This window comes from Octopus bimaculoides, chromosome 28 (assembly GCF_046866305.1).
Source record: "Octopus bimaculoides isolate indiv1 chromosome 28, ASM4686630v1, whole genome shotgun sequence".
Taxonomy (NCBI): domain Eukaryota; kingdom Metazoa; phylum Mollusca; class Cephalopoda; order Octopoda; family Octopodidae; genus Octopus; species Octopus bimaculoides.
The window spans coordinates 16475070-16492439 of record NC_142955.1 but is presented as its reverse complement, the minus strand read 5'-3'; the positions used below and the strand labels follow the sequence as shown (position 1 = coordinate 16492439).

Sequence of the window (17370 nt, the reverse complement as noted above, 5' to 3'; positions counted from 1 at the left end):
TGACTTGGCTCAGAGTTTGCATTTTTCCATTCCCAGATGCCCCTTGGTGGATCTTTTCAAGAATTTCTTTTTGCATTGATTTGGGCATAATTATTCGGGATCCAGCCATCAGGATTCCTTTCTCCACTGCTATGCCATCATGGATGGCCCAATATTCACGAATGAGGGGTTGCACCTGATGTCTCTTCTCTGGCCACTCCTGAATCACCATCTGAGTAAGGAGCTGGAGTTCTTCATCTTTGCTGGTCTCTTCTTTTATTTGTTCCAGCTTTGTGTTTGTCACATTTACAATGTGGTGGACCTTTACACTTAGTCCTTCCATCTCCTGTTTATCATGTGAGGACAGTCTGGAAAGAGCATCTGCCAATATCAGGTTCTTTGCTGGTTTGTACCTGATATTGTTGTCGTATTTTTGGAGCCTCAACTGCGGCCTTTGTAGTCTGGCTGGTGATTTTGTGAGGTCTTTGATAGGCATATCTCTGTCAATCCTGCTTGGAGCTGCTTTCACTTCACTGTTGATTGACACAGTATTAAGTTTTTGACGGGTATCGAGTCCAAGAACTGCAGGTCCTTCTGTTTTTGTGACATAAAAAGAACACTTGATTATTTTTCGTCTGTGTGTCCCTGTGATGGTTGCTTTGCCCAGTTGTGGAATCCTGGGACCTCCGAATGCAGTGAGGATTACATCACTTAGTGTGAGGATTCCTTCTTTGACCTTATCCTCTTGTATCATCTTTTTGTAGAGGTTGACAGGTAAGATATCACTTTGGGCTCCAGTGTCAATCTTTAGCTTCAAGTCAATGTATGTTCGTTTCTTGCCTGACTTCTTTTGAATTTGTATTGTTGTATACGCCTCATTTTTTTGTTTTCTGGTTGTCATTTCCCATCTCATGTACATTTATATCTCTTTGACTTCTCTTAAAGTTCCTCTTTGAAAATTGGGGCTTGTATTTGTAAGATTTTGTTAGTCTACACATTTTTTCCCAGTGGTTGGACTTTCCACATGCTTTGCAGTGTGTATCGAATGCAGGACATTTCATCTGTACAGCGACGGGGGCCACCATTTCGGATCCTCGTGTGTGTGTGTCCGAAGACGAAGCGATATTCAGTTTGTTAAATTTCTGGTTTATTGTAAAGGCACGGTTATCGATTATGTATTTATCGCTGCTACCATGTTATGTATTCTTTTGCTTTGTGTTAGGATAATAAACAACTCACTGAAGACATTACTATGATTCTACATGTTTATTTACTTGGCATGTTACACAAACAGTATATGTATAGCGGAGTGATACACACTGTGCGTATCTGCCTCAGACACAGTTCATACTACTTAGTAGATGTGCTTAACAAAATAGTACTACTAGTGGGGATGTATTCATATATACGTATACCTACGCATACACATAGATATAAACGTGTAACAGACGCTAAACTATAAATTTTACTGGGTACAATCTTAAAGTTGACACCACTCCGCTAAGTGCAGAAAATTTCTGTCTCTCTATTGACTAAAAATACCCAGTTTTTTGCGATTCTTAAACATCTGTAATTCTCTTATCCAATTTTTTTCTCCCCATATCACACCTTCAAAGCAACGAGATTGGAAGGCTGCATTATTATAGCTGATTTTCAGCTTTTTTACATCCTTTAAAAAATTGCATATTTTTACTAATGAAAAAAATAGATCCGATAGGGGTATTTGAGAAAGATCATAAATTGTCAAATATGTTTTTTATATAAAGCTTTCCGTATCATTTGGAAGGCCGCGGTGAGGAAAAAATTGGAAAGATTGCCATAAAAAGGGAGTTAATTCATCTTATGCGGGCGTCCTAATGCAAAACTCCATGTAAGACAGCACTGTAGAATGTCTCTTGCTTTAAAACAGAATCTTTTGAAGATTTGGCTGTTATTTCTACCAAATCGAAAGACCAAGCACAGGCTCGCTCCTGTGTACGTAATTATTATTATGCTGTGATGCTGGATACAATTCTTTTCTACTCTAGGCACAAGGCCCGAAATTTTGGGGGAGGGGGCCAATCGATTAGATCTTTTACTTAATTTATCGACCCCGGAAAGGATGAGAGGCAAAGTCAACATCAGCGGAATTTGAACTCAGAACGTAAACTTTACATCGTTAAGACAGACGAAATACTGCAAAGCATTTCGCCCGGCGTCGTAACGTCCCTGCCAGCTCGCAGCCTTATGCTGCATACAATTAAAAACATAAATTTATATAATTGGACGTTTGTCATATTATGTGTTGGGGATTTTGAATATATGTCACCGACAACGTTTAGACGAAGGGAAAGAATATCCATGACACCGCCTATTGTACTTGTTTCGAATTAGTTGAGCGCATCTAATTATATTATTTGTAGTAATTATCTCGTGTCAAGGTGAATGTTAATGTTTGTCTATAAGACGGGGCAAGCTACGTGTTTCAGGGTCTGTGTTACAACACTTTCGTGATTAAATATTTCGTTTGATCATTGGTGTTCCCTATTTTACAGGACGCGGGAAATGGCTTTTAACGGATAAACAAATCGATCAATGAACTTTTCTCATACTTCTTCACTTTTCATTTGGACTTTATATCAAACATTCTACTGGTGAGTAGAAAATATAACTTCATTACATTTGCTCCATACATATAAACAGGTCTTTGATATCAAAGACAAGGAACTGACAATTTACCCACTTTTTAAGAATTCCTCAAGAATTTATATGGAGAACATTAATGATTCGGACACTTTTAAGAATGAAGATGCAGTTAGAATGACAGACAGAGATGAGAAAGCTGAAGACAAAAGTATTCCTGAATATCGCTGTGAGATTTATAGGAAGACATTCTCTTCAGAAGATGAAGACTTCTCGCAGAAAGAAATACACAAAGAAGAAAAACGGTTCCGTTGTGAAATATGTTGCAAATGTTTTAGCACTAATGCTACTTTAAAGACACATATAAGAATACATACAGGAGAAAAACCTTTCCGCTGTGAAATATGTGGGGAATGTTTTACCTTTAATAGTAATTTACAGACACATAAAAGAACACATACAGGAGAAAGACCCTTCCACTGTGAAATATGTCTGAAATGTTTTACCTCTAATAGTAATTTACAGAAGCATAAAAGAACACATACAGGAGAAAAACTATTCAGCTGTGAAATATGTGGGAAATGTTTTACCGTTAATAGTTATTTACAGACACATAAAAGAACACATACAGGAGAAAGACCCTTCCACTGTGAAATATGTTGGAAATGTTTTACCTCTGATAGAGATGTAAAGAGACACAAAAGAAGACATACAGGAGAAAAACCCTTCAGCTGTGAAATATGTGGGAAATGTTTTACCTCTGGTAGTGAGGTAAAGAGACACAAAAGAACACATACAGGAGAAAAACCCTTCAGCTGTGAAATATGTGGGAAATGTTTTACCTCTAATAGTAATTTACAGACACATAAAAGAACACATACAGGAGAAAAACCCTTCCACTGTGAAATATGTGGGAAATGTTTTACCTTTAATAGTAATTTACAGACACATAAAAGAACACATACAGGAGAAAGATCCTTCCACTGTGAAATATGTGGGAAATGTTTTACCTCTAATAGTTATTTACAGACACATAAAAGAACACATACAGGAGAAAAACCCTTCCACTGTGAAATATGTGGGAAATGTTTTACTGCTGATATTGATGCAAAGAGACATGAAAGAACACATAAAGGAGAAAAACTCTTCCACTGTGAAATATGTTGGAAATGTTTTACCTCTGATAGTGATGTAAAGAGACACAAAAGAACACATACAGGAGAAAAACCCTTCAGCTGTGAAATATGTGGTAAATGTTTTACCTCTAATAGTTATTTACAGACACATAAAAGAACACATACAGGAGAAAAACCCTTCCACTGTGAAATATGTGGGAAATGTTTTACAGCTAGTAATGCTTTACGGACACATAAAAGAATACATACAGGAGAAAAACCCTTCCACTGTGAAATGTGTGGGAAAGCATTTCTGTATAAATTTGAGGTTGTAGTTCATCAACGAAGTCACACTGGGGAGAAACCATTCCAATGTGATATATATGGAAATTCTGTTGCTCCAAGTAGCGACCTGAAAACACACAAAACAGTACACACTCTAGAAAGACCTTTCCCCTGTGAAATATGTGGAAAATCTTTTACTCAGAGATTTTGTCTACTTGACCACAAACGTCGTCACACAGGAGGACATACTATTCCATTGTGAAATATATGAGAAATTTTTTGAGTCTTGTGAATTAATGAATGAGGAAAGGATTTATTCTGGAGGGAAACCTTTCAAATGTAAGATATGATAAACCCCTTTCTTTGGAGAACAATTTATAATTCCCCAAACACAGAATTGATTATTTTTAATATGATCAATATTTTGTAGTCAATGATTCACTCATTCTTCTACATTTTGTTATTTTCTACAATAAATGCTCTTCAAAATTTCATAAATATTGTACATGTGTTTGTATTGAAATTCACCAAAATATGTTTGCACGTGGGTACATGATCTTAGAATACCCAGCCAGCATCTGATTGGTATAGGTTCAACTCCCATAGCCTCCTGCTGCCAAATTTTTTTCCATCTTATAAGGGTAAATACCCAATTTTCTCCTGTTTTCACAGCTTTACTGCTTTTGAAATTTACTTTCTGGTCTGTAAAATACCAATCATATTCGATGCTTCCAAAGTTTGTTACTAAAAAGGTTACATATATTTTCTAAAGCTTCTCAAAGAACAGCAGGTTTAGTTGATGTAAAAGCTGGGCATTTACAACATATTCAACATGTTCCGTTCGAAAGCTCCAAATATTTGTGATAAATATTATTATTTATATTAATTGCAGAAGTTCCTGAAGAACACTATTTCTTGTAAGACATGAAAAGGCTTGTCTATATATAAATATATGTTTTTTGACCTTTGAAAATTTAAAAGATTTTTTTTTTTTACCTATTTTTCATTTCTTTTAAATTTTGATTTATTTTTCATGGTTGTTTCTATTGTTTTGCATCTTTGTTCGTTTACTATTTGGGTCTTATTTTTTGATTTGTTTAAATCTTGGTTGGTTTCTTTTTATTGGTCAGTTATTTTTAATGTTTTGTTGCAAAAAAAAGTTATCCTCATCCATTCTCACCACATGTCTCTCTTGCACACCACAACTGATGCTTCTTAGGTCAAACTTTTCTCTCAAGGTACCTACACTCTGTCGAGTATGCACACTGACATTACACATCCATCGGAGCATACTGGCTTCATTCCTTGCGAGCTTACGCATGTCCTCAGCAGTCAAGGCCCATGTTTCACTGCCATGAAGCATGGCTGTTCGTACACATGCGTCATACAGTCTGCCTTTTACTCTGAGCGAGAGGCCCTTTGTCACCAGCAAAGGTAAGAGCTCTCTGAACTTTGCCCAGGCTATTCTTATTCTAGCAGCTACACTTTCAGCGCACCCTCCCCCAATACTAACTTGGTCACCTAGGTAACGGAAGCTATCAACTACTAGTTTTTCTCCCTGGAATGTGGCAAAGGTTGTTTTCTGCACATTCACAGTGTTTATTACTGTTGAGCATCTGCCACATACAAAAACTATCTTCCCAGTTGGCCTTCCTTTGATATTGCTGCACCTCCTATATACTTAAATATAAAAATATATGAGGAAAGTTCCTGGCTTTGAGTAAAAGAAAATACAGGAGGATCAGTTAATTATGATTTTATTCAACATGTTCCCTTTTCAGATTCATATACTTATTGCAGCATGACTTCAGTATCTTTAAGCCCTGTTAATGAAGTTGGAAGGTTGGGCTGCCAGCAAGGTCTTTTGTGAGTCCCTTAAAGCCAAGAACATTTTGGCACCCTATCGCATGTACATGAATAGTATCGTTTTGGACATATTGATTGTGAACATGACAGCTTACTTAGAAATGAATGCAGAGCCATAAGTCTCATTGTTCACAGAGATGTTTCTGTGGAGGATATCCGCCACTGATGCATGGTTTAGAAGATCATCTAAAGTCTATGATGGTGCTGCCGTTGAAATATCAAACTTAGACAGATGTTCATCTAAGTAGAAGCACTTTATTTCACCTGATGTATCATCTGTTATTTTTAATTAAAGTATATTTGTTATTCATCATCATCATTTAACATCTGTTATGTAATTAACAGTAATTATTAGTCTTAGCAACCTAATTGAAAAACATCAACTGCAATGTAGCCATTAAACCACTTCTTGTAAATAAAGATGTAAATAAACTTTTGTTCCATACTCTTACTCTTTTAATTGTTTCAATCTTTTGACTGTGGCCATGCTGGAGCACCGCCTTTTAGTCGAGCAAATCGACCCCAGGACTTATTCTTTAGAAGCCTAGTACTTATTCTATTGGTCTCTTTTGCCGAACCGCTAAGTTACGGGGACATAAACACACCAGCATCGGTTGTCAAGAGATGGTGGGGGGACAAACGCACACATACATACACACACACATATATATATATATACATATATATGACGGGCTTCTTTCAGTTTCCGTCTACCAAATCCACTCACAAGGCTTTGGTCGGCCCGAGGCTATAGTAGAAGACACTTGCCCAAGATGCCGCGCAGTGGGACTGAACCCGGGACCATGTGGTTGGTAAGCAAGCTACTTACCACACAGCCACTCCTACGCCTGTTCCATAAACAAGAAGACATTCTTTTCTACTCTTGGCACAAGGCCCAAAATTATGGGGGAGGGGGCCAGTTGATCAGATCGACCCCAGGACGCAACTGGTACTTAATTTATCAACCCTGAAAGGATGAAAGGCAAAGTCAACCTCGGCGGAATTTGAACCCTGAACGTAAATTCAGAATGCTAAGCATTTCACCAGGCATGCTAACAACTCTCCCAGCTCACCGCCTCATAAACAAGATATTATAACACTGATGTGGTATTTATTTACTGACTGTGATTGTACCCGCACATGAATCTGGCACATGGAAACAATTACTTCTTTTATGGGGCTTTTATGTTCTGGAAGAGGGTCAGATAACTGGTTTAGAGGCCAGTGGGCCTGGGATTTTTTGATCATAAAAAGTGGGCCCGAAGTTAAAAAAGGTTGAGAACCACTGGTCTAGATGGTCATGACTAGAATGTCTTTATTTGCAACTGTGCTTGGATGAGGACTGTCCTAGAATATCAACAAATTCGTTTTTAATGTTTCGAGTTGAAAAAATAGATTGGAGGGTATGCACCCACCAATCTGGATTGAAAGGGAAGTGGGAAGAGCAGGGAGTATATTTCATCTCTTTCAGTGATTGGAAGACATTAACCAGTGCAATGGTGGTATCATCATCATTTAATGTCCACTTTCCATGCTGGCATGGGTTGGACAGTTTGACTGAAAACTGGGAGGCTGTGCCAGGTTCCAATCTGATTTCACAAGGTTTCTACAGCTGGATGCCTTTCCTAACGCCAACCACTCCAAGAGTGGAGTAGGTGTTTTTAACATGCCATTAACCTGACACTGGTATCAGCCACGACTACGATCTCACTTGGCTTGACTGGTCACCACAAGCACAGTATATCACCAAGGGTCTTGGTCACTGCCTCCATGAGGCCCAATGCCTGTGAAGTGCTTTTTGCATGTCACCAGCAGATGTGCCACTCAGATGGCACTGGCATTGGCCACTTGGTTCAACAGCTCTTCTCAATCACAGCATATCACCCAATAAAATTTTTTTGTGGTCAATCAAATCTGAAAAAAATATATAAACCAACAAATATTTTAATTCAAACATTTTAATTTCAAAATTCACAAGATTTTTAACAAAATATTTAAATTGACAAAAAATATTTTATCACAAATTTGAAAGACAACTTTTTCATAAATTTCTTATTTTGCTGGATCATTAGTATTACAAAGAAATGAAAACTTTGCTTTTTAGATTGAATGTTCTTGTTTGTTTATGATTTCATTAATAAGTTTGCTTTTTATGCTCTCCAAACAGTTTTAGCAACTTAATTTTTTTTTTTTTCATTTCAATAAAGACTTTGAATTTCATATAGTTAAAAAAAAAGTGAAAGACCAGGTAAGGTGAAGAGGTCCCACTTAAATGAATGCCCGTCTTAGCATAGATTTAATATTTCAACAGTAACACCACAATTTAGATGCTTTTCTATCCTGTATCAGTAATAGATATCCTCTATAGAAAAATCTCTCTAAATATTGAATACTGAGAAAAATTTTGTGCCTTTGTTTATAATAAATATGACAACAATCTGTCATGTTTACGATAATTAGTAAAGTCCATCCAAAGGAGTGGATTTGATAGACAAAAACTGATCGAAGCCCATCAAATATATAAACGTATCTGTTTCCATAGCTTGACATTGCATGAAGCAAGTATCACTGGTATACAAGCATAAAAACATGACTAGTCAAAGGGGAATATTACTTGGAAAGAGCAGCATCTAGCCATAGTCTCTGCTTCACCATATTCCATTTGACCCACTCAAAGGTAGGTGGACATAAAAATGCTGATGAAGGTCTGACACCTGTATTTTTCTCATTGTGCTTCATGAAATGGGGTCTCTGTATAGGGGGTTCCTATAAGGTTGTTATCCAACCCTGATTGGAACTCTCCCGTATGACATGTACGCATGCTCAGTGACTTGCTTTAACTTCCGCAGAATTTTTATACCTTTCAGTCAAGTCCGCCTTTCTTCCAGTAACATACTGTCCATATAATCTTAAATATTTCTTTAACTTAGGCACAGTAAATACTTCGATAGCTGAATCATCGAAACAATAACAATAGCGTGGATAGTCTGCGGAAGTTTGTCTACATAGAGCGCCGCCTAGCCAAGGGAGATAACCTACTTATAGGAAAGCCCTATAAACAGGTGGTATTTGTGGATTACAAGACTAGAATGGTTTCTAACAATTTCATCGTCATAAAATGTTCTCCAAAGAAAGGGATTTATTATCTTTCAGTGGGAAGGTTCTCCATGGTGAATCCTTTTGTGATTCCCTAATTCACCGCAAAACACAAAAGATTTCTCACATATTTCACAATGGAATGGTTTTTCTCCTGCATGGCGACGTTTGTGGACATAGAGTGTAGAATTCTGAACGAAAGATTTCCCACATATTTCACAATGGTAAGGTCTCTCTCCAGTGTGTATTCTTTTGTGTATTTTTACATCAGTACGAGTACCAAAGGCTTTCCCACATGTTTCACACTGGAATGGTCGTTCTCCTGTGTGAATACGATAGTGAGCAACAAGATGAGATCTATTAAGAAATGATTTCCCACATGTTTCACAATTATTCTGTTTTATTCCAGTGTGTATTCTTTTGTGACGTGCAAAACTAGAATTATCAGAGAAAGACTTCTCGCAGATTTGACATTTGAAAGGTTTTTCTCCTGTATGTGTTCTTTTGTGTCTCTTCAAATCAGCTTTATGGGCAAAATATTTCCCACATATTTCACAATGGAAAAGTTTTTCCCCTGTGTGTATTTTCCTGTGTTGTGCTAGGGTGCCACTAGAAGTAAAACATTTCTTACATGTTTCACAATGGAATGGTTTCTCCCCTGTATGAATTCTTTTGTGCGTTGTTAGAGTGCTACGAGAAACAAAGGATTTCTCACATACTTCACACTGGAATGGTTTCTCTCCTGTGTGACCTCTTACGTGTCTTGTTAAATCCCATTCTGACTCAAAAGATTTCTCACACATTTCACACTGGAAAGGTCTTTCTCCAGTGTGACTACGTTTGTGAACTGCAACATACGCTTTAGCAATAAATGATCGCCCACATATGTCACAACTGAAAGGTCTTTCCCCCGTGTGTTTTCTTTTGTGGCTTGTTAAATCTCTTTTCGTAACAAAAGATTTCCCACACGTTTCACATTGGAATGGCTTTTCTCCTGTGTGACAACGTTTGTGAGCAGCAAGATAGTCCCTGTGAGAGAATGACTTTCTACATACATCACAGGGGAAAGGTTTTTCACCAGTGTGTATCGTTTTGTGTCTTGTTAAATCTCTCTTTGAGAAAAAAGAATTCCCACAAATTTCGCAATGGAATGGTCTTTCTCCTGTATGAAAACGTTTGTGAACCACAAGATAAGATTTAGCATTCACTGATTTTCCACAAATTTCACAATGAAACCGTCTTTTCTTACAGGGTGTTTCTTTTTCTATAACGACTTCATCTTCTGAAGAGGATGACTCCCAACAAACCATACTGCCATGTTCAGGAACATTTTTCTCTCCAGCTTTCTCATCCCCGTCTGTCTCTATAACTGTATCTGAATCGCTCAAAACAATCGTGTTAGAAATGTCCAAGTGATTAACGTTCGCCATGTTAATTCTCGAGCGATTCTTAAAGTATATGTCTTGGAGTTATTCTATTATAGCTGTTTCTTGTCTCAGATATCACAGACTCCATTTACTTGTGTGGAAAATATGTAACGTAGATATACTTTCTACTTACCAGTAGAACGTTTGATTTAAAGAGCAACTGAAAAGTGAATCAATGAATTTTCATTGACTGATTAAAAGCCATTTCCCCTGTAAAATGGGGAACAACCAATTAACGATATAAAGCTGTGATCGAATAAGATATCTAATCTAGAAGATGAAGGAACAGCGATCGTGTGTGTCAGTCTGTCTTATCCACAAACAAAAACAAAATAATGTAATTAGATTCAACTCAACCAAATGAGAAACATGCGCAGTAGACGGTGCCAATGATAATGTTTCCCGCGTTTAAATGATACCGGTGACTTATATTAAATGTCCCCAACATAATACAACAGAAACAGCTTCAATTAATTTACGTTTGTGATTGTACCCAATATCACAAAACAATCTCCATATCCGCCAGAGTGGGTCTCTACGTGGTCTTTCAGTCTTGTAGAAATAACAGTCAAGTCTTCTTCAAATCACACCAGTCTGTTTTAACCGGAATGTGATATTCCGCAGTGCAGTCCTAATTATACAGCTTTTCCAATTACGTTGTTTTGGTTTATTTTTCGCTGTGAATTCCTAGCCTCCTCTTTCCATTCAAAAGAAATACTTTTGGATATCTTTCGTTGAAGGTAGACAGATAATGAAAACATTTGTTCGGCAATTTTCGTTCGTCTTTATTTCTTTCATTTTTTTTTTCCAGATGAATCGCTTATATTTATGTTTTGTGTATGTAAGAGTGGCTGTGTGGTAAGTAGCTTGCTTACCAACCACATGGTTCCGGGTTCATTCCCACTGCGTGGCACCTTGGGCAAGTGTCTTCTACTATAGCCTCGGGCCGACCAAAGCCTTGTGATTGGATTTGGTAGACGGAAACTGAAAGAAGCCTGTCGTATATATGTGTGTGTTTGTGTTTGTCCCCCCAACATCGCTTGACAACCGATGCTGGTGTGTTTACGTTCCCGTAACTTAGCGGTTCGGCAAACAGACCGATAGAATAAGTACTAGGCTTACAAAGAATAAGTCCTGGGGTCGATTTGCTCGACTAAAAGGCGGTGCTCCAGCATAGCCGCAGTCAAATGACTGAAACAAGTAAAAGAGTATGCATGTGTAAGTACCATGGTTACGAATTTTCGTGGACATAACATGTGTACCCCCAGGCACACATAGACAGAATTTGTTGCCTCATAACTTCCAGAAAAATAAATACTTCTTAACGAAATTTTCATCAAATACAGCTTAGGTGCTGTAGATTCAGTGTATATAGGGATTTATAAGAAAATCTATTTTGGTAACATCTCTCTTACTCGGAAAAGATTTTCCCGACAAATTTCATTGTAATTGTAATCTATGCCGTTTCAAAGGTATTTGCATAAACTTTCATTAAACGATACTCATTTTCCTGAAAGTTTAGAAACTCTTTTCCCCAACCACTCGGGAAAACTCTTTGCAACAGATACTTATATACCCTAAATCTACAGCATGTAACGGGTATTTGCTGAAAATTTCGTTACAATCTATCCATTTTTGTGGAAGTTATGAGGCAAATAAGTCGCGTGGGTTACACATCTGTAGATATGCTTTTATGTGTGTGAGTGCGTATATACGTATATGTATATATATACATACGTGTGTGTATGTATATATATATATATATATATATATATACATACGTGTGTGCATGTATATATATATATATATATATATATATACATACGTGTGTGCATGTATATATATATATATATATATATACATACGTGTGTGTATGTATATATATATATATATATACATACGTGTGTGTATGTATATATATATATATATATATATATATATACATACGTGTGTGTATGTATATATATATATATATATACATACATGTGTGTATGTATATATATATATATATATATATATATATATATATATACATACGTGTGTGTATGTATATATATATATATATATATATACATACGTGTGTGTATGTATATATATATATATATATACATACGTGTGTGTATGTATATATATATATATATATATATATATATATATTTATATTTATATATATATATGTGTTTATATATGTGAATATATATATGTATGTATACATTTATATATATGTATATATTTATATGTATATATATATGTATGTATATAGATATATATGTATATAGACATGTATATACATATATGTATATATATGTTTATATATGTATATCATCATCATCATCATATATATATATATATATATATATATATGCATATCTATATGTATATGTATATATATATATATATGTAAGAAAAATAATAAGGTAATGTATGTATATATATACAAGAAATATTATTCTTCAGGAACTTCTGCAATTAATATAAATAATAACATTTATCACAAATATTTGGAGCTTTCGAATGGAACATGTTGAATATGTTGTAAATGCCCAGCTTTTACATCAACTAAACCTGTTGTTCCTTGAGAAGCTTTAGAAAATATATGTAACGTTTTTAGAAACAAACTTTAGAAGCATCGAATATGATTGGTATTTTACAGACCAGAAAGTAAATTTCAAAAGCAGTAAAGCTGTGAAAACAGCAGAAAATTGGGTATTTACCCTTATAAGATGGAAAAGGGTTGGCAGCAGGAGGCTATGGGAGTTGAACCTATACCAATCAGATACTGGCTGGGTACCCATGTGCAAACATACCTATTAATTTGGTGAATTTCAATACAAACAACATCTACAACATTTATGAAATATTAAGAAGTATTTATTGTAGAAAATAACAAAATGTAGAATAATGAGTGAATCATTGACAACAAAATATTGAAAATATTAAAAGTAAACAATATTTTATATTTGGGGAGTAATAAAAATATTTACTTTTTGTTTTGTTATTTTGGCATTTTCATTTAAATCCTCATACACACATTAGCATCTTTAATCATGTACATATTTCAATGATACCTGTCATTGACGGCTCAGGTATGCTAGTAATTTCATAAGCCCACAACAGTGAGTCTTTGTGAGTAGATGTGACAGATAGAAACTGAAGGAAGCTCATCGCGAATACGTGTCTGTTTGACTTGACATAGCATTGTAGTTGTCACCAGTATACAAAATGTGTCCTTCGTTTCTACCCTTCCATGAAAATATGATCAATCATTGCAAAAAGTGGCATCTGGCCATCCACAACCTGTCTCACCCATTCTAGCATGCAAAGATGGACAAATAAATGCTGATGTAGGTGTGATACCAGTATTTTTCTTTCCATGATTCATAAAATTGTGTCTCTGACTAAAACTAAACAGTAAACAGATCTTTCTCCTAATAATATTTACAGATTACTAGATCAGAACTTTGAAAACGATTTCACAGTCCAAAACTTTCCTTCAACAGTGAATGTTTTGGTGATTCTTCAATTTATGAGAAGACACAAAAGATTTCTCACAAATTTCACATTGGAATGGTTTTCCTCCTGTGTGGCGACGCTTGTGCTCAATTAGGCAAGAATTCTGAGAGAAAGATGATCCGCATATTTCACAGTGGAACGGTTTCTCTCCTGTGTGTGTTCTGATATGTCTCTTTAAAACGCCTTTAGAAGCAAAACATTTCCCACATATTTCACAATGGAAAGGTTTTTCCCCAGTGTGTACTGTTCTGTGTTGTGCTAATGAACCTCTGCTGCAAAATGGTTTCTCACATATTTCACAATGGTAAGGTTTCTCTCCGGTATGTATTCTTTTATGTCTTTTTAGGACATAACTAGTAACAAAATATTTCTCACAAATTTCACATTGGAATGGTTTTTCTCCCCTGTGTATTTTAATGTGTGATGTTAAATCTCTTTTTGTGACAAAAGATTTCTTACATATTTCACAGTTGAATGGTCTTTCACCTGTATGATAACGTCTGTGAACCACAAGATGAGCATTATCATAAAAAGATTTCCCACATATTTCACAGTGGAAAGTTTTCTGCCCAGTGTGTAGTCTGTTGTGTGACTTCAAACCCTGTTTATGAGCAAACAGCTTCCCACATATTTTACACTGGAATGTTTTTTCTCCAGCGTGTATTCTTTTGTGTATAGTTAGGAAGCTGCTAGTAACAAAAGACTTGCCACATGTTTCACACCGGAATGGTTTCTCCCCAGTGTGACTACGTCTGTGAACTGCAAGATAAGCAGTGTCAGCAAAAGATTTCCCACATATTTCGCATTGGTATGGTTTTTCTCCCGTGTGGATTCTTTTGTGAACTACAACACGAGAATTCTTACTAAAACATTTCCCACATATTTCGCAGGTGAAAGGTTTTTCTCCAGTATGACTTAGTTTGTGACTCACAAGAAGAGAATTTCTGTGAAACGATTTCCCACATATTTCACAGTGAAACCTTTTCTCTTCACTGTGTACTCCTTTGTGTGTTGTTAGGGTGTCCTTAGAAACAAAAACTTTTTCGCATATTTCACAATGGAATGGTTTCTCTCCAGTATGATTACGTTTGTGTACCACAAGATGACAATTTCTATGAAACGATTTCCCACATATTTCACAATGAAACCGTTTTTGCTTCTTGTGTATTTCTTTGTGTTTAAAGACTTCATGCTCTGAAGGGAATGTCTTCCTACAAATCTCGCAACGATATTCAAGAACGTTCTTCTTTCCGGCTTTCTCATCTCTGACAGTATCTATATTGTGAAAAACAATTGTGTTACAAGTGTCCAAGTGATCAACGTTCTCCATATTAATTCTCGAGCAATTCTTGAAAACTGTCAAACGTCTGTAACATAATCTATTATGGTTCAGTTTCTTGTCTTAGATATTACTAAACACCGCTTACATGTGTGGAAGAGATGCAATGCAGATATATTTTCTACTCACCAGTAGAATGTTTGATATAAAGTCCAAATGAAAAATGAAGAAGGGCGAGGAAAGTTCATTGATTGATTCGTTGTTGATTAAAAGCCATTTCCCCTGTCCTGTAAAATAGGGAACAACCAATTAACGATGTAAAGCTGTGATCAAATGAAATATTTAATGATAAAGGTGAAGGAACACTGACCCTCAAACTTGTTTGTAGCCCTGTCTTATCCACAAAAATCTACGTTCACCTTGACACGAGATAATTACTACAAATAATATAATTAGATTTAGATGAATGCATTAGAATCACGCACAGAGTCGGTGACAATTTTTTTTAACAACACCGGTGACGTATATTAAAGTCCCCAACATAACATGTTCTACGGACACGCACGTGTTTCATGTTGGTGCCTAGCAAACCTTTTGTCAAATGGAACAAGTTCAGGACGCAATTTGCTCGAGTACTTGTGAATCATTTACCACGCCATTTTCTTGTGAATGTATGCATAACTGGAGGAACAAATTTGTGTTTACTTTTGTGTCTTACGTATATGCCGTTGTCTATTGTATGTATACAGTTGCGCCACCACGCACTCTCACTTGGTGTTTTCACGATTTAATTACCTGGTTTCCTCGAATCCTTTAAATTATATATATATATATATATATATATATATATATATATCATCATCATCATTTAACGTCCGCTTTCCATGCTAGCATGGGTTGGACGATTTGACTGGTGACTGGTAAACCAGATGGCTACACCAGACTCCAATCTGATCTGGCAGAGTTTCTACAACTGGATGCCCTTCCTAACGCCAACCACTCCGAGAGTGTAGTGGGTGCCTTTTACGTGCTCCGGCACGAGGGCCGGTCACTAGCATACCTCACCCTACGTCGTTAATTGGTTCCAGGAGACACGACCGAAAATTTGTCTCTAGGCTAGACTAGGCTGAATTTACTTGTCTCTAGGCTAAACCAATAATAACCATTCCCAGTTTGTACTTTATGAATGCATTTTCAATAACATATGGATAATAAAAAATCTATTTTAAGCTTACAAACAAGTAATTTTTATTTTTTAATACAGTACAGTAAAAAAAACAGTAATCTAAATTTATGAATACAATTTGGTGGTGTTTATATATATATATATATATAGAAATATATATATATAAATGAGTAGAAATGATTTTTCTGATAATTTTCCCACTTTAATTGTATGTGTATATATATAAACACTGAGTCAAAAATGTCAAAACCGGATAATCAGCAGTTATTTGGTTGGTGAACAGCATTTTTTGGTGGAGTTACTGATGTTAATGCGTTTGGCTTTGCTTAACGATTGTTCACGTGCAAAATTAACAGCCAAAAGAGAAAGATAAAAAGATAAAGTTAATTGTGTCAGGGGAGGTAATCACAACAAATGTTTTTTTGTATTTTTAAAAATTTTCTTAAGATGAAATTGAATAAAGCAGATTTCTCATTTGTATAATTCCTTCCAGTGGAGGCGCAATGGCCCAGTGGTTAGGGCAGCGGACTCGCAGTCATAGGGTCGCGGTTTCGATTCCCAGACAAGGCGTTGTGAGTGTTTATTGAGCGAAAACACCAAAAGCTCCACGAGGCTCAGGCAGGGGATGATGGCGAACTCTGCTGTACACTTTCACCACAACCTTCTCTCACTCTTACTTCCTGTTTCTGTTGTACCTGTAATTCAAAGGGGTCCAGCCTTGTCACACTGAATATCCCCGAGAACTACGTTAAGGGTACACGTGCCTGTGGAGTGCTCAGCCACTTGCACGTTAATTTCACGAGCAGGCTGTTCCGTTGATCGGATCAACTGGAACCCTCGACGTCGTCGTAAGCGACGGAGTGCCAACAACAACAATTCCTTCCATAACAGAATAGACTAAGCGGAGCAGAAGTACACACGAGGACGGAAAATGTCGTACCATAGAAGAACAGAACAGTTGGTTTAGCTGCCAGCATTTCAAAAATTAAAATTTATCGGAAA

The 17370-nt window shown here is 36.2% G+C and overlaps 2 protein-coding genes across 2 annotated transcripts; one reads left to right on the top strand and one right to left on the bottom strand.

Moving 5' to 3' along the window:
* Nucleotides 1-1802: 1802 nt before the first annotated feature.
* LOC106883566 (uncharacterized) lies at nucleotides 1803-6318 on the top strand. Its single transcript, XM_014934617.3, has one exon. It carries the CDS (start codon nucleotides 2728-2730, stop codon nucleotides 4261-4263), a length of 1536 nt encoding a protein of 511 aa, XP_014790103.2. The 5' UTR covers nucleotides 1803-2727; the 3' UTR covers nucleotides 4264-6318.
* A 1491-nt stretch (nucleotides 6319-7809) lies between these two features.
* LOC106883567 (uncharacterized) lies at nucleotides 7810-15305 on the bottom strand. Its single transcript, XM_089343825.1, has 2 exons — nucleotides 13887-15305; nucleotides 7810-10432 (listed from the first exon to the last, which is right to left on the bottom strand). Exons 1-2 carry the CDS (start codon nucleotides 15231-15233, stop codon nucleotides 9017-9019), a joined length of 2763 nt encoding a protein of 920 aa, XP_089199951.1. The 5' UTR covers nucleotides 15234-15305; the 3' UTR covers nucleotides 7810-9016.
* Between the last annotated feature and the right edge of the window lie 2065 nt (nucleotides 15306-17370).

Excerpts from the sequence above, each read along its gene's own strand:
- LOC106883566 (XM_014934617.3), top strand. The coding sequence starts at position 2,728 with ATGGAGAACATTAATGATTCGGACACTTTTAAGAATGAAGATGCAGTT.
- LOC106883567 (XM_089343825.1), bottom strand. The coding sequence starts at position 15,233 with ATGGAGAACGTTGATCACTTGGACACTTGTAACACAATTGTTTTTCAC. Across the intron at positions 10,433-13,886 it reads ATCACCAAAACATTCACTGT|CTCCAAGACATATACTTTAA; the intron begins TGAAGGAAAGTT and ends ATAATAGAATAA.